Source organism: Periplaneta americana, chromosome 2 (assembly GCF_040183065.1).
Source record: "Periplaneta americana isolate PAMFEO1 chromosome 2, P.americana_PAMFEO1_priV1, whole genome shotgun sequence".
Lineage (NCBI taxonomy): Eukaryota > Metazoa > Arthropoda > Insecta > Blattodea > Blattidae > Periplaneta > Periplaneta americana.
In genome coordinates this window covers 63,468,409-63,487,832 of record NC_091118.1, presented here as the reverse complement: position 1 = coordinate 63,487,832, position 19,424 = coordinate 63,468,409, and the positions used below count along the sequence as shown (strand labels likewise).

The window sequence follows — 19,424 nt, the reverse complement described above, 5'->3', positions numbered from 1 at the left end:
TTGTTATTAGAATAATTATTTTTCGGTATTTTACATACATGACGTGCCAAGAATTCAAAGACTGAAGGACACAAATTTATAAAGAGAAAAATATAAACATAGTATTGTTTTTCTTGTTCAGCAAATCATTACATTTTAATTTAATAAAACACTTATAACGTATTTATTTGTATGTTGATACAGTTGTTTAATTTGTGTACATATAAAATTTTCTGCTAAAGCTGGATATGTCCAAATGTTTTCTTTTTTTTCTCTCTCTCAAGAAGCCATATAAAGGAGAACAGTAAAAGTTTTTACCAAAGTTAATGTATATGTGAGATACCTATGTAAAATATTTCAAATTATTTTATTATAGGCCTATAAGAAACGTGAGAGACATTTTTTTTTTTTTCGTTTTCTGAAAAATTAATATTTTGGAGTTGTCTGGTTTTTGCTATCAACCCTTCATTTATATTACTTAGGCAGTCGAAAATTATCAATATAATGGATTGGTTGGCTCGGCTTTACGAGGTCATTTTTACTATTGTAGATGATAAATGCAAAGAATGGAAGGGCGAGAATACTGATTGAATGCAGTGGCGATTCGTGATATTTGTATGTAGGATATGAGATTGACAACTGATGACCAAGACAGAAATTAATAATTAATAATAATATAATATTAGTAGTAATAATAATAATAATAATAATATATTAGAGCATGCAAAATTAATACAAGTAGACCTATGTTGGTCTTTGACTCAACATTCTGTAACTGGCAATTTATTAGTAGTGAAGTTCAATTCTCCTCCCCATTTTAGTTGCGAAGATGGCTCCTAAGCCATTGTACTGCCTGATATTTACCGAAGTTCCGTCGTTGCGCAATTAATTTCTTGCTACAGTTAAATTGTTCTAAATGATCAAATACAACTTCAGATATTCTTTCGGCTGTCCTGTCATCTGAAAGTCCTGTTAATTTTTGTAGTTATTATAGCTTATTTTATTTATCTTTATGTAATTTTGTTTTTTATATTATATCATTTTGAATAATTTATTATTTCGTTTATTCTATTCTTTTAAAATTACCAATGAACAGCATTTAAGGAGGCGATAAGGGTACTTGCAAATTGTAGTCTCTGACAGGGTCTCCATTGCCCAGAAATAAGGGTTGTTCATATTCTCAAACTCAAGCCATACCCCGCCCTCCGCACCCACCCCTGTCCACTAACTTTATTGTTAGAAATACCATTTGCTGTAAGATATTTGGATGGCTCCTCGGAAATTATTTCTGAGGTGTGTAGTGGCGACAACTCACGACAGAAAGTGGAAGCTTAAAGGAAATGTCTATGTCATTTTGCATTTCTATAACTTCCAACTGTAAATTAAAATGAACACTTCGCACATCAACAGTCATTTGATTAGCAAACAATAAACAATCATTTTGCATTCGTTGGAATTTCTAAATCGCTGATAATTAAATTTTGTAATAGCCTATATATAGGTTTTCTAATAGATTGCTGTAATTTTGTAGTTTTTGTTGTGTCACATTTCCTAAAGAGTTGAGACTAAGAAAGTGATACAGGTTGTTTTCTAAAATTTGAGATTTCCAAGATCGTTTCGAAATGAATGCTTTCACGTCTCCATACGCATCCACTACATTTTTTTGTTTTCACTACAAATGTGTATTTAACTGATTCCAATGTTCACAAATATCGGTCAGAAATGTCAGGTCATTCAACCAATCTTAGTTTTCTAACTCAGAAACAGATAATCCCTGTGTTCGCATGAATTCAGCAAATACCTCACGAAGTTCGAAGAATCTGTGTAGCATCCAACCGCGGCTGAGCCACCTCACTTCAGTGTAGTAAATTAAATCTTCATAATGTTGCCCATATCTTTCGGAAATGACGGTGCTTAAGTGCTTTAGATTTTATTTTATTGATTGTCTTTACAACAATGTTCACGACGTTATCCATATTCAGCATTGTAATTCAGTAAATTTGAGCTTGTTTGAAGAGGTTGAAGGTTTTGAGAGACACACATTGTAAATGTTAATCCGCCACGGCTTGTTGACTGTTTCGAAGTAGAGCTCTGCTTGTTTCCATCCACACCGCACAGTATTAATACCTCGTTCGAGACTGCGACTCAAATTGAGTCACGACACAGCGATTCCCCATCTATGGTTTACATCAGGGGTGTCAGCACAGAGCACCTTGGGGCTAGCGTCTTTTACCCGCAGAGAACACAGTGCACCATGATGCACTCGTAGCTGCTAGCGGGTATGCTCTCTACCTCTTTCTGCTGCACGACGGGACACACGGGACAGCTCCGCTTACCCTTTGCACTAGAGCTGGGGACGGAGCGAGTACAACTGTTGAGTAACTCGGTTCTAGCGGTTTATGTGCTTGGCAGCGGAGCACCGAAGTTACTCGGTTAACCGTAGCCGTTACCGGTCAGTTCAAACAGAGTTCACGTGTTTCACTTAGCTCTAGCAGACAACAATGTAGGTACTATTGTATTTAAAATATTTCCTGCTGCAGGACAAATTATTTCCTTATCCCCAAGGCGGGCTGAAATTCTAGTATTGAAGAGGAGTTCATCCTGCTAAGTGGGCCTAATGAAAACTGACAGTCTGAAAATATTATTATATTAGAGTGTTTGATTAATATTGAAATATGTTAAAAAAGAAAGTGCATTATATTTTTCTATTTGTGTTAATTGGATACGTATTACATCATCAGTCATCATTTTATTTGTATTTATTTCTACGAATTTTTATTGAATTACTTTAATTTATAAAAAAATATTACTCTTCACCAAAGAGAACATGGTTGTACAGAAGGCTAGTAATGTTATAAAATAAATAATCATTATGTTCTTCAGTTAAAGATTCCACGATTTATTGATTATTTTATCCACTTTCCGTAATAGTAAATAATTCTGTGTGTTATTTTTAAGTGCTTTAGGCAGAGCTTCATGGAGCCGTTTCTTTCTACCTTGTTTTTTTACTTATCTGCAGTGTTTAACGTTTACCTCCCATGCTAATTTATTAGCCGTTAGTATTATAAATTATTTTATCAATTTTATTTCGTCTGTCATATATAAGAACACTGAAGGTTAAACAGGCCTTTCATATAAAATAACTCCGCAAGTAGTTGTAATCACGCAAATAAAATTTGCAACCGGCATTTTGCAATGAAGAGAAACACTTTTTTTCACGTCAATTGGCAAAGCGAAAGCGCTTTACTACAACGCTTTTAAAACACGCTTGGTTTCACTTTCAAATTACGTTCTAAAATCGACCCAATCTATCCAAATTTTAAATCTGCCGCCACAAATTTGTACTCGGTACTATACTCCGATCAAGCGAGTAATGACGTCACAGTAACTGCTCCGAACCGAACCGCTCCGTCCCCAGCCCTACTTTGCACATTTCAGCGAGTGCTGACAACCACTGGTTTACATAGTCTTCGCTAACACTACGAAATACGAACAAATGACACCTAATGTAGTGTATAGAAAGGGTAAGTTTATGGTGTAGAAACCATATGCTGTGAATTCTATTGTTCCGTAGTTCATATCAACGAAGAGCTCATGTACTTCATCCCTGACATTCACTGGAAGAGCGGAGTGTAGAAACAGCTTCCGAATTTCAAATATAGACTTCTTAGATTCTTCCGCTGTAACGTGGCAAGACACACACGCTTGGAATAGTAACACTAATGCTATTAAAGTTAAACATGTTGAAAATGCTACCCCGTAAAGAGCATAACTGTCGGCCTTCGCAGCACTATCAAAAGACGCGAAAGACAATATAAAGTATAGCATGTTGACTGTATTGCAAAATATTCAACACGAAGCAACGAAAAATGGAAATCCGAAAGCGGAGTTGATTATTTTCACAGTGTTGTGAAGTTTACAGTATATGAGCCTTAAGTTGTGAATTTCATAAATTCTTGTTGTTTCTGATACAGTAGAAATTCTGTCTTCGGGGCTATCGATACGAACTTCACATGTTATGTCAGTACGGTTATGTTGCGATAGATCTTCCGGCGTTTGCTTGTTTGAATTGAGAGAATGAATTGTGGAATTGAGGAGCATGAATCTCTGCTTGACATGAAACACTAACGCCACAAATAATGTAATCATAACTCCGTTTGAACTATAGAAGAAATACAGTGTAACTATTTTCTTTATATCTGAATTGAATTCGAATATTAACCTTATTATTATTCCGTGAGGAACATGCAAGAGAAGAATTTGAAAAACAAGGCATACTGTTGTTCGTTTCTTCATACGAATATAGAAAGAACATTTTTCTTCCAATGGTAACAAAAATGGTCCACTTCATTCAACAGTTCAATAATATTAAATACGTCATGCGTCTTCACACATACTAATGCAAAGAGTGTTACAAGAGTTGTCATACACATTGCAGTAATGTTAAGAAGATCCATAAATATTTCATTTGCAGAAGCATTTGAATTTGCTTGATAGTACACTACAAAGCACGATGTCGATGTCAATATAATTATACAGAACACACTCCAAAAGAATCCAATGTGTCTATAGCAACCTTTCCTTTCTCCTGACTTACTCATACGAAAATAATATGGAGCCATTCCAAACACTTTACAGATCAAGATTAAATATTTCAAGGTGTTGTACACTTCTTGGTCAGTCTGAGAATGTTCCATTGTGGACATTAATTAGAAACTTGCTTACAGACTAGCCGAGAGCCTCGATGCAACTGTCCGCTTTTTTGCAGAATGAATAGAATAAGTTTATTATGAATTACCTTCACAAAAGCATTGCTTCCGTGTTAGATTGTAGGATAAAAAGTGCCTATACCAGGTTTAAACATAGCCAAAAGATGTGGTGAAATGATAAACGTAATTAATTGAAATTACGTCATACTAGTAAATTCACCATCAATTCACTGAACTGAAATAATATCTGGAGCTTGCATCACAACACTAGAAATGTTCCCTTTGTTTTTACCTCTATCTTTACATCAGTTTTCCGGTATAAGCGCTTATGAAATTGACTATAATGAAACATTTATCTCCTTAATGTAATTTCGATAGTGTTCAACAACCTCTTTTTGACTTTGCCGTAATTGCTGAAAAAAAAAATAGATTTAATCTCATGCTTATAATCTACTCAGCATAATGAAAGTAAAGACAAATGTCCCGTGTCGCAGGAATATCGCATGTTAACAAGCAACTTACACTTCTGTTTACTTGACTCCTGCTATAATTGTACAACGAATTTAGAGTGAATGAACTCCAGCTAAAGTAGAGAGGCTGGGTCGAATATAATATCATAGAGTCTTTATACAGAATGAACAGTTATTAATGAATTTCGATGTGAATGCATCATTTACAAGATAATGTCATCACAAGCTTTCCTTACTTTTAATAATAATAATAATAATAATAATAATAATAATAATAATAATCTTTATTAGCGATTAAACAATGGCTACTTTGTTCAAGTCACTGCGAAATTTATAAAGTTATATAGATTATTTATCTCCTTATCCATCACTTTATTCATCTCCTTATCCATCACTTTATTTATCTCTTTATCCATCACTTTATTTCTCTCTTCATCCATTACTTTATTTATATCTTTATTCACCACTTTATTTATTTCTTTATCCATCACTTTATTTCTCTCTTCATCCATCACTTTATTTATCTCTTTATACATCACTTCATTTATTTCTTATCCATCACCTTATTTATCTCTTTATCCATCCCTTTATTTATCTCTTCATCCATCATTTATTTATATCTTTATTCATCACTTTATTTATCTCTTTATCCATCATTTCATTTATCTCTTTATCCATCACTTTATTTATCACTTTATCCATCATTTCATTTATCTCTTATGCATCACCTTATTTATCTCTTTATCCATCACTTTATTTCTCTCTTCATGCATCACTTCATTTATCTCTTTATTCACCACTTTATTTATCTCTTTATCCATAGCTTTATTTATCTCTTGATCCATCACTTTATTTATCTCTTGATCCATCACTTTATTTATCTCTTTATCCATAACTTTATTTATCTCTTGATCCATCACTTTATTTATCTCTTTACCCATCACTTTATTTCTCTCTTCATCCATCACTTTATTTATATCTTTATTCACCACTTTATCTATCTCTTTATCCATCCATCCATCCATTTACTTATTTAGTTATTTACTTTTTTACTCATTTACTTATTTAATTATTTACTCATTTACTTATTTAATTATTTACTCATTCATTTATTTAATTTATATAATAGTTGTACCACACTTCCTTCTACCACATAAGCATAGCCTTTTCTTCTATACACGAACTAAGGGAATAGTCGAATTGTCTGGTCGCTTAAAGATTTGTTGACCGCTGTTAATGAAACGGGTCCTCATTTTGAAACGGTAGGAAATTTACATTTGTTAGGTTGACGTTTGTCAAGTAAATCTCACGAACATTGCTGAAATTAATCAGTATATAAGAATCATCTTACATTACAGATATTTTTACATTTGTGTCAAAGCTTCTGGTGTCGAAATTATTATGCTTTTCCTAAAAGAGAACTCGTAGGATGATTATGTCCCTTCGTAAAATTAATAGATTTTTGGTTTCCAACAGAAAATGATTATAACTTTTACGTATAAACAGTTTTAACGAGATGTTCATTTTATTTTTCCTGACCATCGCATACTTTTTACAGTGCATATGTTGATACGTTTCCAACTGTCCCTGAAACTGAATGTTGTGGTACTATGCCATGTTCCTACTTAGGTTTATCCAGAAGCACATTTTCACTAAAATATTGCACAAGTACCGTACTAATTAACCCTACTACTTCTACGTTATACACGAATATGGTTAACTACAATTCTGTAAGTTGATCTGTAAACTTACCATTAGATGTTTTCTCTCGACGTGCTGCTTTATAGAGCGGAAACTAACCTGTGCAAATACCTAGGCCATTCTCCGCGCATACCTGAAATACAGGACATAATTTGATCAGCTGATCAATAGTATCTTCAATTTCGTATAGCCATAAGTAAACTAAACACTTCTCCAAGACAGCGCCGGGCATGAGAGCGGCTCCGTAAAGCCGGCCAGAGTTCTCTCGCTCCGCAAGGCAAGCCAGAGCAGAACGCTCACGCAGTGGCGGACTCGCATCACAGCTATCTTCCCTGCATTAATATAACAAGAACCACGATTGTTCTATTCATTCAGTCTGTCAGTACATAAAAGTTTAGAAGGATATTACATCAATCCATTGTACAGTACAGACTTTATAACACTCTTATTAATTTAATGAAATAAATTTCGCTCTACACATACACACACAAACAAACACGCACGCACACACACAAACCATTAGGTTTATTTACACAATATATATGCACAGTGCTTTACAATTACATAATAGTATTAACAATATAAACATATGTAATAAAGGATTTCAATCAGAAACACAAGAAGAAAATTAATAATAAACATTCTCTTACACTTTTTGCATGAATAAACTATTGTAACAAAATAGTATTATATCAATCTGTAATCAATAAATATTTTCTATTGAAACGAAACTTTTTGAAACTCAATAACCAAAATAACTATGTGTTTGTTTTCCGAGACTTATGAGGTTGTTTCATTTGCAGAAGTCGTGCAATGCTTGGAACATATGAATTAGCTACAGTATTTGACGAACAAGTTGAGACAAAATTTTGAACAGAGACAGCATTATGTACTTACCCTATTTCTCGCACAGCTACTATTATGGGGTTGTTGGCATAGGTGCTATCCCTTCCATCATATCCGTGGAAGTGTCAGTGGCGGCCTGCTCCTCTGTAGAGTGTTCACATCCTTCGTCCTCGCTATCTGTCTCTCCTATGTTGATTATAAACCGATCGATGACTTCGTCAATTAAACCATCTTTCTCCCAATAAAACTTTTCCTCCTTTTCTACACTTTCACACGCTTTTCTCCAGTTTTCTGGTGTCACTTTTGATAATGCGTTTGAAAGAGAAGTGTTACATCACTGGGTCTGAAAGTTACATTATGTTTGGCTACATCGTTCTTTACTTGGGCCCAAATTAATTCAATTGCATTGAAGTTGCAATGATAGGGAGGAAGACGTACTACGGTATGCCCTGCTAACTATGCAATAGTGTCAATTTCGTATTTTCTAAATCTATCTTTCTTAGTCTTGATAATGTCATATAATACTACTTTGGTGGATCTCGGATCGTATTCAATGTTCTTTTCGCGTAACCAGGTTTCCATTTCGCTTTTTAAACTTGATGATATTGGAGCCTTATTTAGTTCCACCGAATGATAAGGTGCATTATCCATAACAATTACACTATTTTGAGGAATATTTGGAAGGAGTTTGTTTACAAACCAATCCCTGAAAACAATACCATCCATCTCCTCGTGATAGTCCCTTTGTGGATTTAGACCGAAAATACAGAAGGCCGTTCGGAACAAACCCTTCAGAAGACCCGGCGTGTACTATAATAAATCTCTGCCCTTTACCCAGGGGGACAATCATAGGTAAGTCAATTTCACCGTCTGGCGTGTCACATAACCATACCTTTCCTGGAGTGTGGTTCACATTCAACCAAGTTTCATCAAGATAAACGATTGGTCGACCACTTGCTCTCAGTTCTTGCATTTTTCGTAAATAATAAAACCTTTTTGCTACAATGTCGGGTTTTTCCATTAACAATTTTCGTCCCACAATGTTTTTAGCATAACGGAAATTCATATTTTTTAATATTTGTCGCACTACCCATATGCTGCCATCAACTAACTTAGCCTCCCTCAAAGTTTTGTGTATATCAAGCAAACTGGGAACGAAGCTTGTTTTGTATAGGGAATAAATGGTCCTCTTAATGACAGATGCAGTGAATGAGTCTATATTCGTCTTCTTCGGTGTACTGTTGGGCCTTTTCTTACCCGGGGTTCGAATTTTGGGTCCTGTACTGTCAGCATTTATCTTTTCATTTAACATTCTGTAAACACTTGCGCGAGATACTCCAGTCGCGGTAGCAGTTCGTCCGATGACATCTGTGACTGATATAGTAGGCGCTCCATTTTTAAGTGCATCAAATTCGTCTTTAAAGAACTTGTGCACATTAATCACAATTTCTCTTCCGTCTGACTGCACTGGCTTTCCCTTCTTTCCAACACCGGCTTGAAAAAGAATTAATATTAGAGATAATATTATTAAATATGTAACTAACGTAAATATGTCTGTGTTCTGATGCATTCTACAACACAATAGAATTTGTTAACCACAGAGAAGCGCCACTGTTCTCCACTTGCACTACCCAGTGGTTATTGTTATAAAAATACAAAATAACACGATACAGTAAAACAATAAAATAAATACTCAAACAAATAACATATAAATAACGTCGAAGTAAAATATCGCACTAAAACGAAACTCGCAATATTGTGGCCGACACTCGCAACCTCAAGACTTCTCCCTTCCTTCCTATTGTCAACTTACACCCTCTCAACCGGTTGCCTGGAAAGGCCAGAGCAGGTATCAGTCTCAAGATATTACTCAAAGACTTGTATGTTCAATCTCCAATATAATTCAGGTTTTCGTCTGACATACAACTTCTCAGGCGGGTGCACCTTCAAAGTTCGCCATCCTACTGCAGAGTCAACCACTGGAATGAAAGCGAGTGACGTACAGTAGCCTATGCGAGCGTCACACCGCTCGGGAGAATTATTCTTCAAAGTAAACAGCGCTCATTTCTCAGAATCACATAATGTGCCCAGCCCTTCTCTAAGAAGTGATGTACAGCTGTCAAAAAAAAAAAAAAGTGGCCGCACTCGTGAACAGCGAATATTTTCAAAGTCCACTTCGGGTCGCGGCGATGTTACACGATGCATGTGCTTGTACAAGGAGTTCCGGAACTATGAAAGTGTTCCATATCTGCGCCTCGTAGACCAGTGGTAGAGTGCTTGTATAATGATTCAAAGGTCGTGGGTTCGGGCCTTCTTCAAGTTTTCATTTTATTTTTTAATCGTTCTTTAGCGATGTAAATGATATTCAAATTATCATTTATATCCAGTTATCGTTCTTTATGGATATCACGTTATTTATATTTTGTTATCGTTCTTTAGAGATATGAATAAAATTCAGGTCATCATTTGTATTCTGTTATCGTATTATAACGATATGAATAATAATTATTATTGTATCTCCAATGTGGGTTAGCCCTATTGTATGTTAGGGCTACAGTTTTATACACAAAAAAAATAAGCATAAAGAGAAATGGAAAAGAAAATTAAATTAGCTTACGCGATGTAAACAAAACATAAGCAATCCGCAAATTAGGCATTGCGATTGCAAAACAAATATCAGGTATCAATTTGAAACATACAAAAACATTAACAACACACATACGTAACACTTCTATAACACAAATATGCAGCTTACCGTACCATACATCATAAATTAATACACAATAGTCACACAAACACAATCAAACTATAATTACGACATTGCGACGACATCAAGCATCCCATAACTGACTCACATACATAACAAATCAAGCATCCGTTACAACACATACACTTCAACATAGTAATCACACTTTTAAAAGTTACAAATTTGGCTCCAAAAAGAATAAATAGGACACTGTTACTGATTACTATTCTTCTACAATTTCTTAAATACATCTGTAATAAATCTGTGAAATTCCGATATGAATAATATTCACGTTTTTCTATATTGTTATCGTTCTTTAGCGATTTAAATAATATTCAAGTTATCATTTATATTGTTTTCCTTCATTAGCATTATAAAACAATATTCAAGTTATTTATAATGTTATTGTTCTTTCGCAATATATTAATTAAACAAACCGATATTTATCATTTATATTCTGTTATCGTTCTTTAGTGATACTGTATAAATAATATTCAAGTTATTTATATTGTAATCGTTCTTTAGCGATATAAATAACATAAATTTAATATTAAGTTTTGAAAAATCCAGTTGCATAATACTGGTATTAGTTTTTCTTTTTGTATTATTACATTATACTATCTTGAACCACAATAAAATGAAAAGGAGTAACGAGGAATTGAACCTGAGACGTTGACATCTAAATTCCGACGTTCGTCCGCTGAGCTACGAGAGCAAAAGTGTGGAAACATTTTCGGAAAAATTGGCCCAATCACACTCTAAGATTTTCTGATGATTCGTAGAAGCTAGTCCAGGATGCGGGGGGCAAAGGCTAATTGAGATTTCCCGGTCTCTGACCGGGTCAAACATCCTGATAGAATTAATATTTAACCTTTGCCGTGACTTTCGGTGAAGTCCGGAGGACCCAATTAGTCAAATCCACTCTCCTCATCTCCACGCTTGGGCCCCCTGGAATTTAATAAGATGCGAAAGAGATAGTGGTGTGCGGAAAGCAACGGGATGTTACCGCATTTAGGCCTATCCTTCCCAAGAAAACTGCAAACATGAACAAAGGAAGCTTTTAATAGAAGAAGAAGGATCTTCTGCGGACCTCTGGAAAAAGAACTAAGGAAGAGACTAGTGAAGTGCTTTGTGTGGAGTGTGGCATTGTATGGGGAAAGAACATGGACATTACGACGAAATGAAGAGAAACGAATTGGATGTGGAGGAGAACGGTGCGTGTAAAGTGGACAGACAGAATAAGAAATAAAATTGTGTTTGAAAAAGTGAGTGAAGAAAGAATGATGCTGAAACTGATTAGAAAGAGAAAAAGGAATTGGTTGGGTCTCTGGTTGAAAAGAATAATAGACGACATTAGGATACGTTGATCATATGCGGAGACTAAGAGGAAGGCAGAAAATAGGAAAGATTGGAGATTGCTGGGTTTGCAATGAAAGACCTGCCCATGGACAGAACATTTATGTGTGTTTGTTCAGAATGCCTGGAATATCGTGTCTAAGAACAGTCGCTATTTGCAAAGACTAGTCAATTCCATGCCCACTCGACTGCAAGATGATCGAGATAAGAGGAAGATAGACTAAATATTGAATTGTGGCTTTTTGTTTTGTTTTTTGAACGCTTAATTGTTTGAATATTTTAAGGCCGTCGCCAGTAAATTTGTTACGTTTATGCCACGAAAGGTATTTTATTGAGAATAAAATCTTTTTTCTCTCCATTTGCAGCCACAATATCATAATGATAATGATAAAGCCATGGCATAATATATTAATGAACCTGATGTTAATGACTAAAATAATCATAAAAGAGAAAGGAGCCATTATGTCTAGTTTGTCTCTCTCAAAAACAGAACAAAAAAGGACATAAAAAGCACGGGGTTGTAGTCGAACGCAGGACCTCATGAATAAGAGGCCTGAACGCTACCATTATGCTATCGAATAACACACAGTATACTTCAATTATAACTGTAGATATCAGGCAACGTGGTCCAACAACATGTAACATCGCCTGGCTTCGAATTGTAGCGAAGATACCCGAAGGGAACTTTGTTTGAGGAGAGCGGCCACTTTTTCTTTTGACAGCTGTACAGCTGGGAAGGGAAGACCTGATTAGTTTAGGTGATATCTAAGTGACGTGATTTCAATGATTTCAGATCGCCGAAATCTTTTCACATATCCTAGGCCTCGCGTCACTTACAGTAGATATCCCCTCAACTAACACACTAACCATGTCACGTATCTTGTAAAAGACCGACGCGGCGGTCCCTTGCTAATTACCTTATTTTATAGCAGTGGGGCGAATCTTTGAAGTGGATTATCAATAGTCCCAACGCATTCATCCTCTCCTTTCGAAAAAGTCAGATCTGAGCAGTATTATATAAAGTTACAAGTTACCTGTCAGTTCATGATATTTACAGGAGCACACACCACAAACCACAATATGGTTTTCACTAACACGTGAAGCAACTAATTATGGTCATTTCTTTGTGTTACCGTCTCGATATTTTTTTAAATATTGCTATCTTATTACTAGTCGATGCTTCATTCTAGAAAACCAATCACTGGCAATTGAAATAGGCCTACTGGAATTGCCGAATTTACTCGTCTTATTCACAATTTCACAAACGACATACGCCGATGACGTAACACTACAGATCAACCTGCTTTCTGTTTTAACACCAGCGATTGTGGCAGACGGAAGTGACGATTTCACTCGCATATCTACTAATATTGCATTTATAACTATAAACAAGCATTGCTGACACATTTTCTTCCGTTTTCTGTCTTCGGAATAAATTTAAATACTGTATCTTTTTTTTTTTTTTAAATCAAGCTTTCAGATATAACTCCCTGTAAAGTTGATTTGCTTTCTGTTTTAACACCAGCGATTGTGGCAGACGGAAGTGACGATTTCACTCGTATATCTACTAATATTGCATCTATAACTAGAAACAAGCATTGCTGACACATTTTCTCCCGTTTTCTGTCTTCGGAATAAATTTAAATACTATATCTTTTTTGCAAATCAAGCTTTCAGATATAACTCCCTGTAAAGTTTATTTGAATAATTTCGAGGGAAAAATTGTTCCGGGGCCAGGCATCGAACCCGGGACCTTTGGTTTAACGTACCAACGCTCTACCAACTGAGCTACCCAGGAACTCTACCAGCAAAGTAGAGAGGGAATGTTCCTACTCACCCCACATTCGTTCGATTGGCAGGCGAGGGGTAACGCAGTTGTTTTGCTAAGTCAAGTGCAGTGGTGGATTCGACACACCTTACGCATCAGTAATTTCTCCGCTCTTATTTCTTGTTTCAAAATCTTTATAGGCTTTTATTTATATGAAGTACATGTGTCATAAAATAATTATTACAGCCACCTACTGTGATTAGGCAAATTATATATTCTTCAATTGTATAACCACTCCTTTATCATGTGCACGAAAAATTCTTGAACTGGCTTATGATCTACATAATAAATGGTTTCTTTTTTAGAAACAATAAAGAAAAAAGCAAAGCTCCATTGTCATTTAACTGTACAATATATTAAACAATACTCGTATAATAATAATCAACATAATAAGTTGTTTCTCTTTAAAACCAATAAAGTAACTAAGCTCCATTGTCATTTAACTTGAAAACATATTAAACACAATATAATAATCAACATAATCAATTATTTCTTTTTAAAAACACTAAAGTAAGTAAATAATCTCCATTGTCATTTAACTTGAAAATATATTAAACAAAATATATGAGATATGAATGAAACGAAATAGGCTACTACTACAGACCTATACTGCTATTTTTATTTTTATTTATTATTATTATTTTTTTTGTTAATGATGGCCCTCGGAGTTTCTTGTTATTAACTAAAAAGTTTATATTTGGCTCTAAAGTACAACTCAACCGTAATACTGAAATTAATGCATGTCTGTGATCCTAGACCTGGAGATACTTTTGGTCATATTCATTTGGAAAGAAAAACTGCTCACAACAGTAAGTTGAACCAAACATAGATACAATACACATTGTAAATGTACGCAGATTATGGAATTGCTCCTCTGGTAGGTATTTAAAGAGATCTAATACATTTTTTCTAAACACTTTAGTGGCGTGCTCTTTTGCATCTCTATAGTGGCTCTGCTCCTTGGTAACACCAAATACAAATGGATTATTGAACAGACACATCTCCTTGTCCATTGCGATTACTTCTGAAGATCTTTCTTGGAAAGAGAACGCATGAAGTAGGTCTAATATGCACTCAAAGTTTTAAATAAGTAAGTTCAGTTTTAGATAGGTAATTAATAAAATAATAGGTAACTAAATCCTGAAAATACCATAAACATATCTTGATTTGTATCTTTTCACAAATATTACGAAAAATAGCTTTTAAAATTGTAAATAAATACTTGTAAGCTCACCAAAGTCCGCTTTATGCTTCCGATCAAAGTGGCGTTTAATATTGAAGCGTTTTATATGCGCAATTTTAAACCCACATATTAAGCAGCAGACATTTTTCTTTTTATAAGTAATAAAAAACTCTTCCTGCCACTCTTCCTGAAACTGACGTCCCGAGATCGAAGCCATACCCGCCACTGAATGAAGCGTGTCTACGAAGCACCAGGCGGAGGAGATGGTCGGTGGAGTGAGGTAAGGAGGCTTTGAGTGCAGTGGCCCTTCGGAGCCATTTTCCCCATGGTTGCTCTAAATACACAGACCTCAAGGTGGGCTGACAACTGTCAAGCAACCAACATCGAGTGCACACTAACTGTGTGACTTAAATTGTGGTTTTCTGTTAACGAACAGTGACGTGTATTACGCAAATCAAGCTTTCAGGTATAACTCCCGGGTTCGATGCCTGGCCCCGGAAGAATTTTTCCCTCGAAATTATTCAAATCAACTTTACAGGGAGTTATACCTGAAAGCTTGATTTGCATAGTACACGTCACTGTTCGTTAACAGAAAACCACAATTTAAGTCACACAGAGTTAGTGTGCACTCGATGTTATATTTTTCTTCTTCTTCAGTGACAATGTTCTTTCCCGTAATAATGTTCCAGGAGCGTAATGTCGAGCACACATCATTCTAGTGCCGAGGTCAATGAATGCGTGGAGCTCTATCTCCACGCCTCCATATGGCATTTATGGCATGTACATGGCAACTTTTTACCTTTACCCTTAGGTTACAATGAACTTGAAGCACATGTTTTAAAATTTTGTGAAATCTTTAGCAATAAGAAACAGTTCTAGACAAATCATTTATAATATTGATAAAGCTTTGACAAGTTTTCTTCTAAAGTATTGAATTGGAAGAAAAATTTGATTGTGCACAAGCAGCTTAAGTCTCGTTCATGATGTTTTTTTACATAGACCCTACACATTCATGTACATATTATGTTATTATCAGCAATGTACGATGTTGACTACAGGATGAGGGAGATATAAAGAAGCTTATCGAAAAGAACATGATAGTTCATAAGTCCTTCAGTCCAAGAAGCTTTCTGCGCACCCATGACGCATAAGTTACGTGCCGATTGTGTTGTCCGGCTAAGCTGGCTCTATCACCTACCACGTGACGCATTATTCTCCAGTAATAAAATCAGTATAACATACATCTGGTGGTTGTCTAACATACCTCGAATGTCAACAGGAGTCGTCATGTCCCTATCACGAAAGGAAGAAGCTGGGAACTCCTATGACACTTATGCAGACATATGAGTCTTCTAGAATTCACCATTAGTACCATCTACCAATATTAGGGCAAACTGCGAGGAACATTATTACGGAGAACGATCGATTCTGCATCATGCAAACACAAATGGTATCTCATTTTTGAAGGCGGATATGATAATATAAGGAGAATTGTGGAGCGTGTTGGTGGAATGATGAGAGAAAAACGGAAGTATGAGAAGCAAAACCCTCACATCCTTAGCTCTATCCACCACAAACACTACTCCTACCTCGCAGGGAGATCAATTGGGATCCGCGTCGTCCTAAGCCCAATTGAGCTACTACGGCGGCTAGAGAAATACCAATAATACATGTGAATGTATTGTTGGGTATAATCTTAATAAAACTGACGAAATAATAAGACAAAGGGCCCAAACTTTGAAGACAAACTATTGTAATTGCCACAGTTTAAAATAACTGAAACTCACCTAACTGTTTATTAAACTTCAACTTACTGTATTTTCCCATATCAACAATTTACTTATCGTAAGAGATTATTCAAAACGTGACAAGATATGATATCGCAATCAAATACCGAAATGCTGAGCAAATAACTGAAGCTCTAGACATACGATTAGATAAGCATGTAAATTCGAAGATGTTCTCGTGAAATCAGTACAGATAGCAGAACTCCAGAATGCTGCAACAACGATGGTGTTATTTAAAATGTGATCCTTAAGAGAGAAGAAAAAAAAAGTAAGTATTTTTCAGTTTTGCTACCAACTTAGCCTGTATTCACTTTGATATGGTAAGCAGAACAGAGAAGTCGATATGGGTAATCATCCAGGAGCAATTCAGTTTTATAATCCCCATTTTATTATTTCTTTATTTAGGGGAAGAGGTGGGTGAAATTGGTAATTTTTAGTAAAAACATATTTTAGACATTTTTTTTTTTCATATTTTTTTTTTCGTATATGTTCTTAAGCCTGTCAGGTTAAGGGATGTAATAAGCTAAATTTATTTTTTACATTTTTTAAGCTAGAATATTAATTATTTGTATACCCCGACCCCTTGTTATTACTATTACCGCCCCCCTCCCCCAAGTTTCGTAAGTATCATCATAATAATTGTCTTCCAGTTATTTAAAAAAATAAATTTCTTCTGGAGATATTATGTTCACAGTCCTTCATGCAGATTTTTTAAGCAGTACGAAATTTTACGGAGAAGATGGTATGAGCTCTGATAGTATAGATCACCATTATGTGTTCTCTACTTAAAGTAGCGACCTATAATTCATACTATTTTTTTAAATACATTTCATGTTCCTGATTCGTACACACTGAATACGAATAAAATTCGTAAGATGTTTCAGGGGCAATGGCTGTAAATAGGCAGACTGAGTATAGAAGTGAATTTTTCCTACTATAGTCGAACGGACAACGTGATTTCTGCTAGTTTATCATTTTTTGCGTGAAATGAAGGTTGTTCTCTGGGATGCCCAAAACTTTAATGTTGTCGAAAATCTGGGAGTAAATATTTTACATAATCTTCAAAATTTGTATCTATGAAAAATTAAAACTGAAGTCATTATATTTCATATTGGCCAGTCAGAATGTGCGTACTGCCATCGTCGAAAATGCGAAGTTTATTCAAAAGTCAAGCGACTTTAAATATTTTCATACAATAAAGTAAAGATGGAGAACACTATCGACAATGTTATTGAATGATTACAAAAATATTTCATTATATCCACTAATGTGCTGCAATGTTCGAACAAAAGAGGGGCAACCGAGTCAATGTAACTTAGTCTTATTTCATACAACAACCTAATAGCACAGTCTAGTATATACAGTCAAGAAGCTTGAGTTGTGAGGGTGCTAGGAACAATTGACTGTGCCGGTACCTTTTCGCATTGTCTGTAATGACGCGATATTAGCGATCCTAGAGGTTAGCAACTATCTATGGATGCATATTTACCATGTATTAACCTTCGTGACTGTATATACTAGACTGAGTTAATAGCAAGATTCCTATGCGGCTAAAACATGAAGGGATTGTACTGGAGAATAGCGAATATTTTTATAACAAGGTGAAACAAATATGACAGGCCATCTCCTCTGCAAAGCCAACATAAGTGAATAACGAACTTCGCCATACTCGACAAACTTGAACCAAACACAGCGCATGTAATGCATAACGCTAATCTGTGCTAATAATAAATCTGTAACCTAATTTTTTCAGGTAATTTTCGCTTTTACAAAAATAATTGGTATTAACATGCATAATTAACTATTCTGAGACTGCACGTAGCATTTCTGAAAATTTTGTTTGTAGGTATGTCTGTCACACTTTCACAATATGACAACCGACTTCTATGAAAATTGGTATGTAAAAAAGTTAGTTTCCACTTAGATTTTGGGTTATATCCCATTCAAAATACTTTCTTTAGAAGGAAGTTATAAGGGTACCTGAAGTAAATCGAAATATTTCGCTTGTTATTCATTTTTAACGGAATATTACACAACTAAAGTTGTTTCGAAAAATATTTCCGATCAGATATTTAACGAGATAATATTGTATGAGTTTTATGTCAGTGCCACCACAACCAGACAAATATAATGAAGTGGAAAGTAATGACTCTGCATTTATTTAAGGCGGCCTTCCACAACAAAGGGAAAGTATTCATTTTACATCATTTTATACGGATATCTTTGTATACTTTGATATGCATATAAACCATAAATCGGCATTTTGTGACTCGCGAACCAGCCCATGGAAAACGAAGCAAGTGAAGAGGAGGGGCTATACCCACACTTAACCGGACTTGTAGTTCATTGCACGTAGTGTACACGCAATGTACAACTGCAGGTGAAAGCATCATGTCATTATCAAGGCCGTTGAAAAATCCAAGAAAACGTGAATTTCGGCCAGAATATCGATCCCTGTAAGAGATTCATCAATTATTTTTTATAATTTCATAAAATCTTAAATTTCCTTTTCTGTAATTTGATAATTAAACATTTATAATGGTATAAATTTCATTCACTGTATGTACTATGAAGAAAAACAACAAATATATGAAAAATGTTATGGAGTTGGTTGTTGACATCAAAAACCCAAATAAAATGACAGTCATTAAACATCAGCAGTTCCGAAAACTTCTTCATGGTATGGCGAAGAACACCAGATTTGCCATATTATACAGCTGTAAGGTGGTTAGCCGTGGAAAAATCCTTCTTCGGCTTTTGACACGCGGATAATTATTTCAGCATTTATGAAGGAAAAGGTGCACTACTATATTTCTATA

The 19,424-nt window shown here is 35.1% G+C and overlaps 2 protein-coding genes across 8 annotated transcripts in view; one reads left to right on the top strand and one right to left on the bottom strand.

Moving 5' to 3' along the window:
• The window catches only part of LOC138694295 (zinc finger protein 70-like), a 249,443-nt gene that overhangs the window by 76,021 nt on the left and 153,998 nt on the right, over positions 1 to 19,424 (bottom strand). Inside the window, exons 1-2 of one of the 4 annotated variants that reach the window (XM_069817856.1) lie at positions 7,757 to 7,997; positions 6,911 to 6,992 (exon numbers count right to left, since the gene is read on the bottom strand). The exons of 2 other annotated variants lie outside the window; for them this stretch is intronic. In XM_069817856.1, the coding sequence (XP_069673957.1) occupies positions 6,911 to 6,913 (3 nt within the window). In that variant the 5' untranslated portion in view covers positions 6,914 to 6,992; positions 7,757 to 7,997. Of the gene's footprint in view, positions 1 to 6,910; positions 6,993 to 7,756; positions 7,998 to 19,424 lie in introns of those variants that run through there. One more of the 4 variants, XM_069817869.1, reaches the window with a different exon arrangement.
• The window catches only part of LOC138694293 (ankyrin-1-like), a 99,510-nt gene continuing 96,844 nt past the window's right edge, over positions 16,759 to 19,424 (top strand). For 2 of the 4 annotated variants that reach the window (XM_069817841.1, XM_069817835.1), the window contains exon 1: positions 16,759 to 16,873. The gene's annotated coding sequence lies outside the window, so the exon portion shown is untranslated. The remainder of the gene's footprint in view (positions 16,874 to 19,424) is intronic. The other 2 variants (XM_069817843.1, XM_069817836.1) reach the window with 2 other exon arrangements.